The sequence below is a fragment of the Benincasa hispida genome, chromosome 9 (assembly GCF_027475165.1).
Source record: "Benincasa hispida cultivar pf3 chromosome 9, pf3_genome.v1.1, whole genome shotgun sequence".
Taxonomy (NCBI): Eukaryota; Viridiplantae; Streptophyta; class Magnoliopsida; order Cucurbitales; family Cucurbitaceae; genus Benincasa; species Benincasa hispida.
The window spans coordinates 19,893,999-19,908,590 of NC_143486.1; the positions used below are offsets into that span (position 1 = coordinate 19,893,999).

Consider the following 14,592-nt stretch of genomic DNA (forward strand, 5'->3'; position numbering starts at 1 on the left):
AAGTAAAGGTTAGGAACAATGAGCGTAAATGTAAATTTAAGATTAAAAGCTTGTTTGGGATCGATTACAAGTTGCATATGAGGAGTCCCAATGACCTTGATTTTTTTTTTTCAAATTGGTATATTTGACAGGCAAAAAATGTCAATAAAAGTATATAGTTGACACTTAAAAACTGTCAATAAAAATGTTTTCTTGACAATAAAAAAAAAGTCAATAAAAATGGTTTTCTTGACGTTCTTAAAAAATAGTTGATACACAAAAAATGTCAATATTACCTTACTTTGACGTTGGAAACATATCAACAAAAAATGTTTTCTTGACTTTTTTCTATATAATTGATGGGCAAAAAACGTCACAATACCTTTTCTCGATGGTTCATCATAGAAAGTGTTTTTGATGACTTTTTTTTTTAAAACATTTTTTGTCCATCAACAAATGTCAAATTATAGTAGTGCATAGAAGTTTGAATGGTAAAATGAATATGTATTAAAAAATAATTGCAAATAAAATTAGAAAGGTACAAATTCTCTTCAATTTCTTTTTTAGCTCTACGATATGTATTTATCTATGGTTAAATTAGAAAAAATATATACTTATGATCTATGAAGTATATTGCATATATATGAGGGGCTGTTTGGGACACTGAGATGATATAGGATGTGGAGAATTCTGATGTCGGGAGAGTTCTGATATCTGGAGAGTTCTGATTGAGTATGAACGATCGAGTATGTTCAAGCACTAAAATGATATACGATACATGGAAGGAAAATGACGGTGAGATACGAAACACGTTCCGAAAATGAGCCCACAAACAATTAAAATGAGTGAGATAGGATAATGGGTCTCCAAACACTGAGATTATATAGGATGTGGGAATATACCGTCTCATGTTGGGCCCCAAACACTGAGATGATTATTTGAAATGTTGCTTAAAATTTAATTGAAATAAATTAAATTTATCGTGGACAAAATAATATTTTTAAAATCTAAACTTTTTGGATTAAAGTTTTTTAATAAACTTTTCACAGTTTTATAATTCATCATTTCTTAAGCCATGTTTTTTTAGGGTATTCATGGGTTGGATTGAGTTGGGTTGAAGAACTTTTTAGACCTAATCCAATTGTTCAAACCCAAATAACCTTTATTAGAAAATGAACTCAACTCAATCCAACCATCAAACATTTAGGTTGGATTAGTTCGGGTTACTCTAGTCATTTATTGAAATTTTTATTATAAAAAAAAGTTTAATACGTAAAAATATGATTTAATTATTTTCATATATTGGTTTAAGAATAAAACTCAATTTCAATTTATTTAATGAAAATTTTATTTCCAAAGTATTAAAAAAAATTATTTTTTAGAAATTGTTGAAGAATTACTTATCTAAAAATAATAAAATTAAATAAAACTAAAATAAATATATGTATGTAGAATTATATCATAAGTAAAAAAGCTATACATTTTAAAGTTAATATATAATATGTTCAAGTTAATTCGGTCTGGTTTGAATTATTTTAGGTGAATCAATCTAATCTATAAACTTTTTATTTATTTGAACCCAATCAAATCCAAATGAATTGATAACCCAATCAAAACTACATAGATTGGATTAGATTGATCCGTTTTTTCGAGTCATTAAGTTTTTTGAACACTCCTGCTATTTTATTTTTTCAAGTTTTTCTCGCATCTAAGATGAAAGACGGTCAATTAGCCTTGAGATCTGACATAAATATTTAACTTTCATCAAGTATCACAGACACTTAAAATATACATTTAAATAGAGGAAATTTTTACATATAGAAAAAATATAAAATTATTTATAGAAATAATAAAAAAAATACTGATAGATTTTTATCGATTTTTATTACCGATAGTGTTTAAAATTTTACAATTTTATATAAATAATTTTCCATATTTTTCTATTTTTGAAATGAGCATATATAATATCATGTCTACTAAACCTATCCAAATAGGCGTAGAGATGATTTTCCTAGATTGCAATTATTTTAGAAAGACAGAGAAAATAAGGAGAAAAGAAAAAGAAAAGGGAAAAAAAGAAAAAAAACTTAGGCTTCATCTTCTTTCTTCCCTTCCCTCACCCTTGCTACCGCCGACCACCCCTCCCCCTGTACTGTTCAACTGTGCGACGCACCTCCTTCTCCTTAGCACAAGCGGTGGCGCGAGGTCGGCCAGCATCACGAAGCTCGCCCTTACCCTCTCGACGGCGCTACCTGCTTCTCCTTAGCACAAGCGGTCCCGCATCCAATCCCGGCCCGCAAGTGTCATCTTCCTCCTGCGAGCTCCGGCGTTGGCCTGCACATCGATTGGCCTCAAACCGGTTTACCAACCAGCGAAGGTTGCAGCCATTTTTGGTAAGGTTCAGTAGGTTCTAACGTGCTTTAAAACCTTTCAAACTCGATTAAAATATCTTAAATGAGTCTTTAACCTGTGGAAGCTTTTAATTTGTAGTCTTGGACTGTTTCGAAGTTATCATTTAATGTTTGTAGTCGACTTTTGGATAAGAATATCCCTTTGAAAACTCTCTCAGTTTCGATTAAGTTTGTTGAAAAGACTTCTAACCTCTAATCTTGTCTTTATTTTTAGGCTTCTAGGAAATTGTAGTTTGTTCAAGGAATTGGATTTTTGAATTGAGAACAAGTAGTTTCTATATTATATTTTGATAAATTATGTTTTGATTATTGATACTTGACAATGTTTGAAAGGATGTTTTATTTGAATTGAAAATTGTTATAATTGTTTCTTATGTTTTAAATTGTTTTTGCTAAACGAAGAGTATGTGGATTGTTTTGAATGATTTTTAAATTTTTTTTATTAATACAATAGGCTATCTAGATATGCTGCTTTATATTTTTTGGGATCATATGCTTATTATGTAGTTACTAAGTTTGGCATTGACGGTATTCTCATCTGATTGAAACTTATTTGTTGAAAGACACATCATTGTAGTTTGGCATTCCTTTGGAATGAATTTCCCTCTCATGTGTGCATTACACTCAAATTACCTCACACTTAAGTTGTCACACCCCTCCTCAAATTGCACTCTTAATCTAAGAAGTGATTTGAAGACAGCAATTGTCAACATCTTATGACAACTACTGCCCAACATACTCTGTAAACCAATTCCTTGAGCATCGGTTAACCTGATATACAGTTCATAACTTATACTCAAAATATGCATAACTTCCACACCAACTTATTCACTCAGGTGTTGCTATGTAGAGAAATTCATATTTATTTACATAACAGACATATCGATATTAAACGTTTATATTTACAACCCTTAACTCAAAATTCTACCCTGAACCCCATGACATGTATAGACAAACTCAGGGTTTAATAGACCCGGTGAACCACCTAAGGTTCCACTTCATGAAGAATCCTGAATAGTGACTGACTGACAGATCTAACCACCTAACCACCTAACCACCCATGTGTTGAAAATCATTCATGAAAACTGTTATTAAAAGCATTTATTAAAACTTGTCACTCACTGCCTTAAGCTTCTTATCCAAGGGGTCTATAAGTCTCTCCTACTTGTGCCTATCTTGTAATAAGAAGAGGTCCCTAGGTTAGTATCATTAGATCCTTTTTGAGCTTAACATAACACTCAACTTTTCATTATCACATACATAAATCTTATTGCATCATGACTGAGTTTCTCGCATTCACTTATCATTGAGCCATGTTGGCTAAAGACGGACTACCCTCTCTATTGGATGCTCAATGGTCATGAAGACACAATCCTGTGCCTATTCGTCAATCAAGCTCTGCATGCCGTACTTCACGCCTATGAGTGTTGTTGCATACCTTGGTAAGCCAGTTGCCAGTTGTCAGCTACTTGCTTACTCTTTGTATGTAGCTGCTAGCTTATTCATCCATAGCATGATTTCAAATTTCAATCTTTTAAATCTCATAACTCTATTTCCAACCATCAATTGACTAAATTCCTTTTCATGAATTTGCTCAAAACTTCTTAGTTGTTTACCTTAGAATTTGAACGTCAAATCCTCTTTGATTCAGTTGAAAGTCCTCAAGTCTCTTCAAACTTGCTCGACAATGCCTTAGCACCTTCAGAGCTTCACAGGCACTCATACTTCTTCTTAGGTGTAAGCAAAATTTGGCAAAACTGATTTCTTCCTTGCTAGCCTTATTTATACTTGAGCTTGCATGTGAGCTAATCTCAACTAAACGCCACCTGACATGCTAATCCTTAACTTAGCATCTCTAAGGTTTCCACTTAGTCTACTAATCGGTGTTTAAGCTGAATGCTTAGTTTAATTTTTATCGCATAGAGCTTGCGATCACTTAGACCCTATACGCATACTCCTAGCCGTAATCGCATCGCCTCGTCTTAGGTGTTTTAACACACCTCTTCATATCAACTGAGTGACCCATCATCGTATCTGTCCATGGCAGTCTTGCTTGCCAACTTCTAAACTTCACGGCCGCTGATTCTCTTGCGCCTATCCTAGCATTTTGCCTTAGCATCCCCTTTGGAGTGCTTGTCTAGGCAACTTAGCTATTTGCATGTCACCTATACTAGCCTTCTCCACCTTAGGTGAAGTTGGTCGCATACTTCTCTCACCAGCCTCAACTAAACATCAAACTCGATAGCACTCCAACTTAGCTATTTGCATGCCGCCTATACTAGCCTTCTCCACCTTAGGTGAAGTTGGTTGCATACTTCTCTCACTAGCTTCGATTAAATATCAAACTCGAAAGCTAACTTAACTTCCTTCATGACCTTCCACATACTTCATGGGCTATACTTTGGCATAGCTTCCCTTCCTTAAATACTTAGATACATAGCATTTTGGAAGGGTTGGTTGCATACGTTGACATGACTTTGTCACATGGACCTTCAGTTTTCCTTATAAGTGTGAACTCTTCTTCAATTCACCTGAGAGTTCAACACTTCATACTTAGAATATTTTCTACCTTCAAAATGCCCGAGGGCCACCTTTTAACACTTAGAAATTTTCTTCTCCCTTAACATCGCATACATGCTCTTACACTTCATATTATTACAAATATTACAATTATAATTAGTTGTTTTGAATGTTCAGGTCAATTTCTAGTCAACATTTCATTTATGATTTGATTTAATGAATGATTGGTTTTACTGACGGGTAACACATGCCTTTCTATACCAAACAATGTTTCTTCCCACTCTGATATTTGAAAGTATTGGTTGATTTAAAGTATTAATCGATTGAAAGTTCTTTTTCTTTTTTTTTGGTTTAAAAAAATTTAAAGTCTTGAGAGCCTTGTTTATTGAAAGTGTTGGTAGTTTTTCCCCCTGAAAGTCTCCGGAAGTTTTGTTTATTTAAAGTATTGAATGACTGGCAGTTTAAATTTGGAAATTGTAGTTCGAAAGTTTTGGTTGAATAAACATTTTGTTCAATTGATATGTTTGATTTTGAAGCGCTGTTTTTAACTAAGTTTTTATTGTTTGAAAGTTTGACCATTTCTTTAAAAAGTTTTCCTATGATTTATATTTTGTTCTGGAAAAAAAAAAAAAGAATTCTAAAAGTTGATGTGGGATTTTCTTATCGAGTATTTTTGTACTATTTTTTCTTTTCCAAAATGTTTTTAGATGAAGGATCAAGTGACTGTTATGAAAGGAGTGAAGTTCTGCATGTTGGGATAAGACATTGGAAGATGTTCTTAAGGAGTTGATAGTTTTTCTTAGGATTTTTTTCATGGTAAGAAATGAATTTCGCTTAATTGTGTAAGTTCTTATAGTTATTATGCTTTCGCATCATAATACGGGCTTGGCGTGCATCTGATTCGGTCAACAATAAGGTACAAAGTGGATTTTTTAAATGGGCTTGTTATAATAGTTGTATTTGAAAATACGGTCTGTTACATGTTTTTTCTTTTCGTGGCTTTTGAGTTCTAAGGTTTGAAGGTGGGTCTTTTGTGTGTATGACCCCAGAGGAAAAAGTTTTGGGGGGAGACAGGGAGCCCTTTTTTGGCTCTGTAGTGAGAGTTGGTGTTTAGCAGTGAATTCTGGTGTTACTAGATTCCTGTCTGAGAAGTTGGGTGGTAGTAGAGTTATGAGGTTGATGAGAAATTTTCACAGAATTATTGGCAATGCAACCTCTTAGATCCTCCTTTGGTAAATGATAGTTTTACTTGATCTGGTGGCAGAGAGAGGGTGGTGTACCGTAGATGAGATAGAATTCTTTTCACAAAGGGGTGGGTAGAGAGTTTTTTTGGAGATAAGATAGTTCTGGCTAGAATTACTTCGAATCTATGGCCTATCATCTTGAATTTTGGGATATTGACGTAGGTTCTGTGCCCTTTTAGATTTGAAAACATGTGGTTGTCTCATCCTTCCTTCAAATCCTCTTTTGCTTTTTGGTGAAGTATTAGGGTTGAAGAAAAGTGCGAAGGTTTTCACTTTTTGAGGAAGCTTAGGTCTCTCAAAGAAGCCATAAGAATTGAATTTCTCCTGTTTTGGCTATATTAGGATGAAGAAAGCTGAAATTGTGGAAAGAGTCAAGGTGCTAGACAGTTTGGAGGAGGAAGGGGCTTTATCATCTGTCCAGAAGGAAGAAAGGGTTGCTCTTAAGGTAGATCTAGAGAGTAGAGAGCGTGATTCAAAGGAATGATAAAAGTTGGTGGAAGGGGATGCTAACATGCCTTTCTATTAAACTTTGCTGGAGGCAGAAGGAAGTAGAGCGCTTAATTGATTTCTTGGTTAAGGACGATAGGAAAGTTGTAGAGCAGGAGAGAGATTGAGGAGGACATCATCTTTTTTTTCTTGTGCCTCTACGCTCCTCCCACACCTTTAAGTTTTAAATGAGTTTAGAGAGAAAACTGCAAGATAATTTAGGACATGTTTGATATCTTGAGTTTTAGGTATATTAGATTGATTGACTATTTACTTCCAATGTGAATTGAATTGTTGTTGTTTTTTTGGTAAGATACTCTTTTCATTGATTTTATTAATTTAGAGAAACTTAATTTCATATTTTAAAACCTTGCAAATTTTCTAAAAGGCACCCGCACCTCAATTGAAGTTGATAATAAGGGGGATTGATACAAAGGAGTTAGATGTAGAACAATGATAAGTAAGGTGATATTTAGCTTAGTCATGCAAATCCCCTCTGATTTATTCTTGTTTCTTCTTGTTTCCTCTTCTTTTTCGTGATAAGGAACGTAGTAGTATTACTTAGAGAGAACAAAACAACCTAGGGTCTGGGGAAGAGGAATCTCTCACCAAAGAATCTAAGGGAGGGCGAGGAATATTCAATTGTCATGTCAATGGTTATGAAAGACTCCAGTTACCAAAGATTTTTTTGTGACAAACACCCTCAAGAGGAGGTGAGCTGTACATTTCTACAAAAACAACATTTTTGACATCAATGAGAAAGAACATTGATAAGTCAATTATCCACCTGAGATACCAATGTCGGTTGAAAAGCCTAAGCCACCCTCAAACAACAAACAAGGCAGTGGAGGTAAAGATGATCAATTGACTCCCCATTTGTGAGACATAAACAACAAACTGAAGGAGAGAGGGCCAGGGCCCTTCATTACCTTTTGAAATAGGTCATGAGTGTTCAAAACCTCCTATTAAGCCATTCTTTGGATTCTGAACCTCCAAATTAAAAGGTGATAAGAGAAAACTTTAACTTTGGTTGTTTTCGAGAGTTTCATAAAAGCTGACTTCAAAAAGAAACTCCCCCAACCTCAAGAGACCACACAGAGAAATTCTAGTTCATCTTGAGTTATCTTACAACCACTAGAGAATATTTTATACACTAGCTCTCTTTATGACAGTTGTTATTTTCATTTTCAGTATCTACTACTTTTTATGAGGTTGGTATGCTAATATGACTTTTGGCCATGACGTTTCTTTTATGAAACCTTATTTTCATCATTTGAAGTTTGGTCATTTTTGTGCAGTGCAGTAAATGGAAGACCTTGTCATTGATCAGCTAGATTGTGGAAAAGGTTCATGGAGGTAGAAATATTTATGTCAATTTTTAATTAGTTGTTACTAATTTTTTTATGGGAAGGAAAACTAATTATATCCTTTTTAGCATTACTTGAATATGGGTTCTTCCTAAATCCTATTTATAGTTAACTTAAAGGCCTTTATTTTCATTGCATTTGGCAGTTTGGACGGTGGTGGCAGCAATCAAGTAATGTTGTATGGAAGTAAAAAGAGTGATAAGAAGAGAAAAAATATGAATAAGGTAATGTGACAATGTTGCCATTTTCATATGTTTTATTAAAATGTTGAGATCAAACCTTTTCATGTGTACAGGGATGTAAAGGAATTCAGCTAAATAAAAAACCAAAGTTGAGCAAGTCACAGAAAAGAAAGATGATGAAGTTGGAGGTAGGAGCATATGCAGGTTGAGCTTTACTTTTTCTTCTCTTTTTACTTCACTGAATTATTTTGGTTTTATCTGGTCAGGAGGAGAAGGAAAAATCACTTCTATTGTCGAAAAGCTTGGAGACATTAGAGTATTCCATCACTAATTTCTTTGATAGCATTTTTTTAATTTTTTAATGGGTAAACATTGTAAAATTTCTCACTATTATAATCACTCCTAATGCAGGAAATATAAGATTTCGGATGATGCAGTTCTTCTTTTGCGATCTTCTGTTAATATTGGTAAGGTTGGTAACATCGAATCATTAACTAATTAGATAACTTATTCAATTCCCTTCAGATTCTATTTTGCTAAGTTAGTTGGTGTGGATAATGGATGTAGAATGAAACAAGATTGGAAAAACGTAGCAGAGATATACAGTTTTCTAAAGTAGGAATAGAGGTTCCAAGGAATGACCAGCCTTTGGATAAAACTTTCCTTGATATATCTCAACATGAAAGTCATCTCGGATCTCTTGATATTTCTCCACGGCATCAACTTTCTGCCAAGGCTGATGAGGATCCCCCTTTCATAGCAGAAAGAGAAGCGTCGGATTCCTTTCAAGATCTGGACAAGGATACCATAATCCCAAATCATGGAAAATCCCTTTCTTCCTTGCCAGATAAAGTTGAAAATATTTGTGCATTTTTACAAGATGGAAGAGATCTATCTTATACCATGTGCACGGATAGTGATTTAAAAGGACCTGAGATAATGGTATGTTATGTGAAACCTCACTTGTTCAATTATATGTATTGGATTGTTATTGCCTTATTGTCTAGGAGCTGATTGTGGGTCTAAATGGTTTGAAGGATAAAGAGGACGAAATACCAAGGGTAGAGATTTGTACAACATCTGATCCACTTCCAGAAATGAGGCTTTTCTCTAGACCAATTGTGGTGCCAGTATTGAGGCCACGTGAGGTTGAAGACAAACGAAAAGATCTCCCAATAGTCATGATGGAACAAGAGATAATGGAAGCTATCAATGAGAACCCCATTGTTATAATATGTGGAGAGACTGGTTGTGGGAAAACTACTCAAGTTCCTCAGGTTTTTTCATATTTCTCATTCATGGTTGATTTTTTACTGGCTCTTCCTGTAGGGACGTTTTAATTCATCATCTTTTCTTGCAAGCTTACATTTTCACAATTTTTCCTTTCATTACAATCTCAGTTTTTATATGAAGCTGGCTTTGGTTCATTACAATCTAGTCATCAGAGAGGTGCCATTGGGGTGACTCAACCTCGACGTGTTGCTGTTCTTGCCACTGCTAAGCGTGTTGCATACGAGCTTGGTGTTCATCTAGGCAAAGAGGTTGGCTTTCAAGTAAGATATGACAAGAAAATTGGAGATAGTAGCTCAATCAAGTTCATGACTGATGGAATTTTACTTCGCGAAGTTCAGGTATTCCTTTTGATATATGATTTTTTCCCCTATTGTATTTGTAGGTTAAATAACATCTCATGCAATAATCTTTTTTGTTTCTTCATTTTGACTTCTCTGTTCAATATGATTGAGTCCGGTGTTGTCATGCTTACAATTAAATTTGTTTTTGTCGATTTATTGACTTATTAGTTATTAGTTATGATCCACTACAGGCTTCTCTTTCTGCCACATTTTTGTAGCATAGTGGACTGTTTAGTTTTGCATTTGGATATTATATGAGACAATACCATTGGTTCCAATTGTGAGTTGATTTCCTCTGCAATCAACATTATGTTTTAGAAGTAGAATTAATTTCTCGTCTTTGCTTAAGTGGCCTGTCATACGTTGTTTCCACTTCTTTGATTTATTTTGTGAATTAGCTATAATTTTTTCCAATGATTTATCTATGCAACGGCTATTGAAGGCAAGTTATATTTTATGCTGCAGCATGATTTTTTATTGAAGCGTTACTCTGTTCTAATTCTCGACGAGGCACATGAGAGGAGTATGAACACTGACATATTAATTGGAATGCTGTCACGTGTTGTTAAGCTTCGTCAGGTAAAACCTAACCTTTATTATTTGTTAGTACATGCCAATCTTCTTTTCATTATTTTCTTTTATTATTATTGTTGTTTTTTGCCCAACTTCATCTGATCTAACTTATCTTATTTGCTCGATTCAGGATTTGCATATGAAGCAACGACAAATGATGCTTTCAGGAGGAAAAATTAGTCCTGAGAATATGATTTTTCCATTGAAGTTGGTGCTTATGAGTGCTACCTTGCGAGTGGAAGATTTCATATCTGGGGGAAGGTTGTTTCATGTTTCACCTCCCATTATAGAAGTTCCCACCAGACAATATCCCGTAACTGTACATTTCTCAAAGAGAACAGATATAGCTGATTATATCGGTCAAGCATATAAAAAGGTTCTGGCAATTCACAAAAAGCTTCCACCTGGAGGTATACTTGTCTTTGTTACTGGACAGAGAGAAGTCGAAAATTTGTGCAAGAAGCTACGGGAAGCCTCAAAGAAGATGATCAAGAAAACATCTGAAAGAAATGGTGGAAATAACAATGGCATTGTTGAGACGAATTCCAGTCAAAATTTGGATATGAAGGAGATTAATGAAGCATTTGAAGATCATGAATTTTCAAATGAACAAACAGATCGATTTAGCTCTTTTGATAAGGATGAGTTTGATATAAATGATGATGTGTCTGATGCTCCATACAATTCAGAAACAGATAGCGAGTTGGAATTTAATGAAGATGCAATGTCAGATGAGGATGGCAACCTTACTGATGCTATAATAGAAGATGCAAGTATGGCTTCTCTCAAGGCTGCATTTGATGCCTTAGATAGAAAAAACGCTTTGGACTTGGATAAAAAACAGGTTGATCACACTACAGAAGAGGAAGCATCAAGCAAACAATCTGTTAGTGCAAGGTTAAAGGAAAATGTTGAACCTGGTTTTTTTGTTGGTGCATTACATGTTCTTCCTCTCTATGCCATGCTACCTGCAGCAGCTCAACTGCATGTGTTTGAAGAAGTCAAGGAAGGAGAGCGACTTGTTGTTGTTGCTACTAATGTTGCTGAAACTTCATTGACTATCCCAGGCATAAAATATGTGGTGGATACTGGTAGAGAAAAGGTTAAAACTTATAACTCCTCAAATGGGATTGAAAATTATGAAGTACAATGGATTAGTAAGGCTTCAGCTGCTCAACGGGCTGGAAGAGCCGGAAGGACAGGGCCTGGGCATTGTTATCGTCTCTATTCTTCTGCAGTTTTTAGTAATACATTCCCTGATTTTTCTCTCGCTGAAATAGCTAAAATACCAGTTGATGGTGTTGTCCTTCTTATGAAATCAATGGGTATCAGTAAGGTATGTGTAATGTGTTCTGAATTACTATATTTTTATCTTCACTAGATACTGAATATCTTATTTGATTAACTACATGAGTTGGTTGATCCTCCTAAGATGCTTGATTCTTTTAGGTGGTCAATTTTCCATTTCCTACTCCTCCTGAGACATCAGCGGTACTTGAGGCTGAGAGTTGCTTGAAGGTCCTTGAAGCTCTTGATAATGGTGGAAGATTGACACCCTTGGGGAAGGCAATGGCTCGCTATCCCTTGAGTCCACGCCACTCTAGGATGCTGCTTACAGTTATTCAGATTATGAGAAACTTGAAAAATTATGACCGAGCAAATCTTGTTTTTGCATATTCTGTTGCAGTAGCTGCAGCTTTGAGCATGTCCAGTCCCTTTGTAATGATGTTTGAAGGAAGTCAAATGAAGGATGATTTAGAGAAAAACGACAGGTCTTTTGAACTTGGTGACACAAAAGCTGAAGAAAAAGCGGAGAAGTCATTGAAAAAGAAGCTAAAAGAAGCTGGCAAACTCTCTCGTGAAAAGTTTTCAGATCCCAGTAGTGATGCTTTGACAATAGCTTATGCTTTGCAATGTTTTGAACTTTCTGAAAGTCATGTGGCATTCTGCAACAACTACACATTACATCTAAAAACTATGCATGAAATGTCCAAGTTGAGAAAGCAACTATTACAACTTGTTTTCAGTCATAGTCGTTCTTCTATTGCTGAGTCAGATTTTTCATGGACTAATGGGACTTTGGAGGATATAGAAGACATGTGGAGGATCCCATCCAATAAACATCCTCTTTCATTGAAGGAGAAGGAGATAATTGGCCAAGCAATCTGTGCAGGTTGGCCAGATAGGGTTGCCAAACGTATTAGAGAGATTTCTAAGTCAGTTGAAGGTGACAGAAAAGAACGTGCTGGAAAGTATCAAGCTTGCATGGTAAAAGAAAATGTGTTCATCCATCGAGGGTCTTCTGTTTCTCGTTCAGCCCCAAAATTTTTGGTGTACAATGAATTATTACGTACAAAACGACCATACATGCATGGATTGACTAGTGTAGAACCAGATTGGCTTGTGAAATATGCTAGTTCCTTGTGTGCTTTCTCAGCACCTTTAACAGATCCTAAACCCTATTACGACCCTCAAAACGACACAGTATTTTCATGGGTTACTCCTACGTTTGGCCCTCATCTTTGGGAGCTTCCTTTACATAGTGTCCCAATTAAAGATAATGCTCAGGGAGTTGCAGTCTTTGCATGTGCTTTGCTTAAAGGGAAGGTGTTACCATGCTTAACATCTGTGCGCGAGTTCATGGCAGCTCGTCCCAGTAGTATCTTAAGGCCAGAGGCATTAGGCCAAAAAAGAGTGGGCAATCTTCTATCTAGAATGATATCCATGAAGATAAACAGTCGTGCCACATTGAGAGTGGTCTGGAATGATAATCCTTACGAACTCCATTCTGAAATCTTGGATTGGTTTCAAAAGAGTTATCATAGTCACTTTGAAAACCTTTGGTCACAAATGCTTTGTGAAGTACAATTGCCTCAAAAACGTCTCGTCAAGAGGTTGGAAAGGGCCATGGAAAAGAAAAAAAAAAGAATTGATGACTGACTGACCTGTTGATAAAATGTTGAGGGAACTTGAATCTTGGTATTTATTTTTGTAGGGGATATGCGGATGAAGAAAGATAAATTAGATATTCAATTTATACAAAAATTTGGATCCAGGTTTGCCTTTTAGTTGAGGTGAGTTGTTCACTTGTTTGTATCTTATTTTTATTTAACCATAGTTGTTGACCCTCGTACAACAGGGTTCTCAAGTTTTGATTTACAAATATTCATTAATATTACTTGTACCTCTCTCATATATAAGTTGAGAGGTTAAATTTAGAATTCTTTCTGTTTGTAACTTTATATCACGCTTCATTCTTTCTTAAGAAAATTGTCTCTCGTTACCCATGGTCATTTCTTTCACTGTTGATGGGCACTACAAAACTCAACAACACTTTCAAAACTCCACGAGTTTGTTCTTATCTTCAATGTTATTTTTACTGATGATTTTCTGCATTCTTTTACTAATATTTTCTATTGTTGTTAAGTAAAGCCAATTGGAGATGGTATTATTGCAGAAACGTTGATAAGGTTACAATTCTTCAAAAGTTGGTGGTAAGGTATATTTCTTTTTGTAGAAAAGATTATACTGCTTCGAATATTCTTATACTTTGTGTTGTCTTTATATACAGCAGAGAGATATCGATGATAAAAGTAAATGGCATATGCGTAGTATTGATTGGGAGAACTTGTTATTTATCCTATCAGCTTGTTGGCTAAAGATTAATTCAAATTGATTCTATTCTAAGATCATTGCTGTAGTACTCTTCAACATTCAGTGTCAAAGGTCTTAGGATCAAATGAAGAAGATAGATTTGGTTAGTCCATTCAAGGAAACATCTCGTATGGCTGTTAAGGAGATCAAAACACGAGTTCGTTGGCACCGTTCTCTCTTCATTTTCCTTCTTTTTTAGGATGGGTTCATCATCACAAGACCTATATTTTACCTTATTTATTTTTAGTTGTATAGGAGATGGAGCCTCCAACAAACATTCAGTTCAACATTTATTTATTTATTTTTTTCCGCCTCAAAAGGTAGATGTTTAGTATTTTAAATTCTGAATAATGTGTTACTTATGTTGTTTCAATATTTTATCGAGCACCATTTTTATCGTAAGTACTATAGTTTTCGCTCGACGATGAAGATGATTGATTTCTAGGCGACGTTAATTATCCCTTAAACCGACTCTTAATTTGGATCTTTGAGAATTGTTTTTCATATTACATCATTTGCAATACAAGACTGGTTCTCTTTCT

General features: G+C 35.0%; 1 protein-coding gene across 2 annotated transcripts; it reads left to right on the forward strand.

Annotated features, from left to right (window-relative positions):
- Positions 1-1,971: 1,971 nt before the first annotated feature.
- On the forward strand, positions 1,972-13,689 carry FAS4 (RNA helicase family protein). Of its 2 annotated transcripts, none has more exons than XM_039041522.2 (12): positions 1,972-2,372; positions 7,939-7,996; positions 8,153-8,231; positions 8,303-8,377; positions 8,456-8,505; positions 8,601-8,661; positions 8,757-9,131; positions 9,227-9,466; positions 9,590-9,820; positions 10,289-10,402; positions 10,527-11,732; positions 11,846-13,689. In XM_039041522.2, the coding sequence occupies exons 2-12, from the start codon at positions 7,947-7,949 to the stop codon at positions 13,334-13,336; spliced, it is 3,972 nt and encodes a 1,323-aa protein (XP_038897450.1). In that variant the 5' UTR covers positions 1,972-2,372; positions 7,939-7,946; the 3' UTR covers positions 13,337-13,689. The 2 variants fall into 2 exon arrangements, with proteins under 2 accessions (XP_038897450.1, XP_038897453.1); XM_039041525.2 differs by having other exon boundaries at positions 1,986-2,372; positions 8,601-8,656.
- The last annotated feature ends 903 nt before the right edge of the window (positions 13,690-14,592 follow it).

Excerpts from the sequence above, each read along its gene's own strand:
- FAS4 (XM_039041522.2), top strand. The coding sequence starts at position 7,947 with ATGGAAGACCTTGTCATTGATCAGCTAGATTGTGGAAAAGGTTCATGG. Across the intron at positions 7,997-8,152 it reads TGTGGAAAAGGTTCATGGAG|TTTGGACGGTGGTGGCAGCA; the intron begins GTAGAAATATTT and ends TGCATTTGGCAG. Across the intron at positions 9,821-10,288 it reads TTTTACTTCGCGAAGTTCAG|CATGATTTTTTATTGAAGCG; the intron begins GTATTCCTTTTG and ends TTTATGCTGCAG.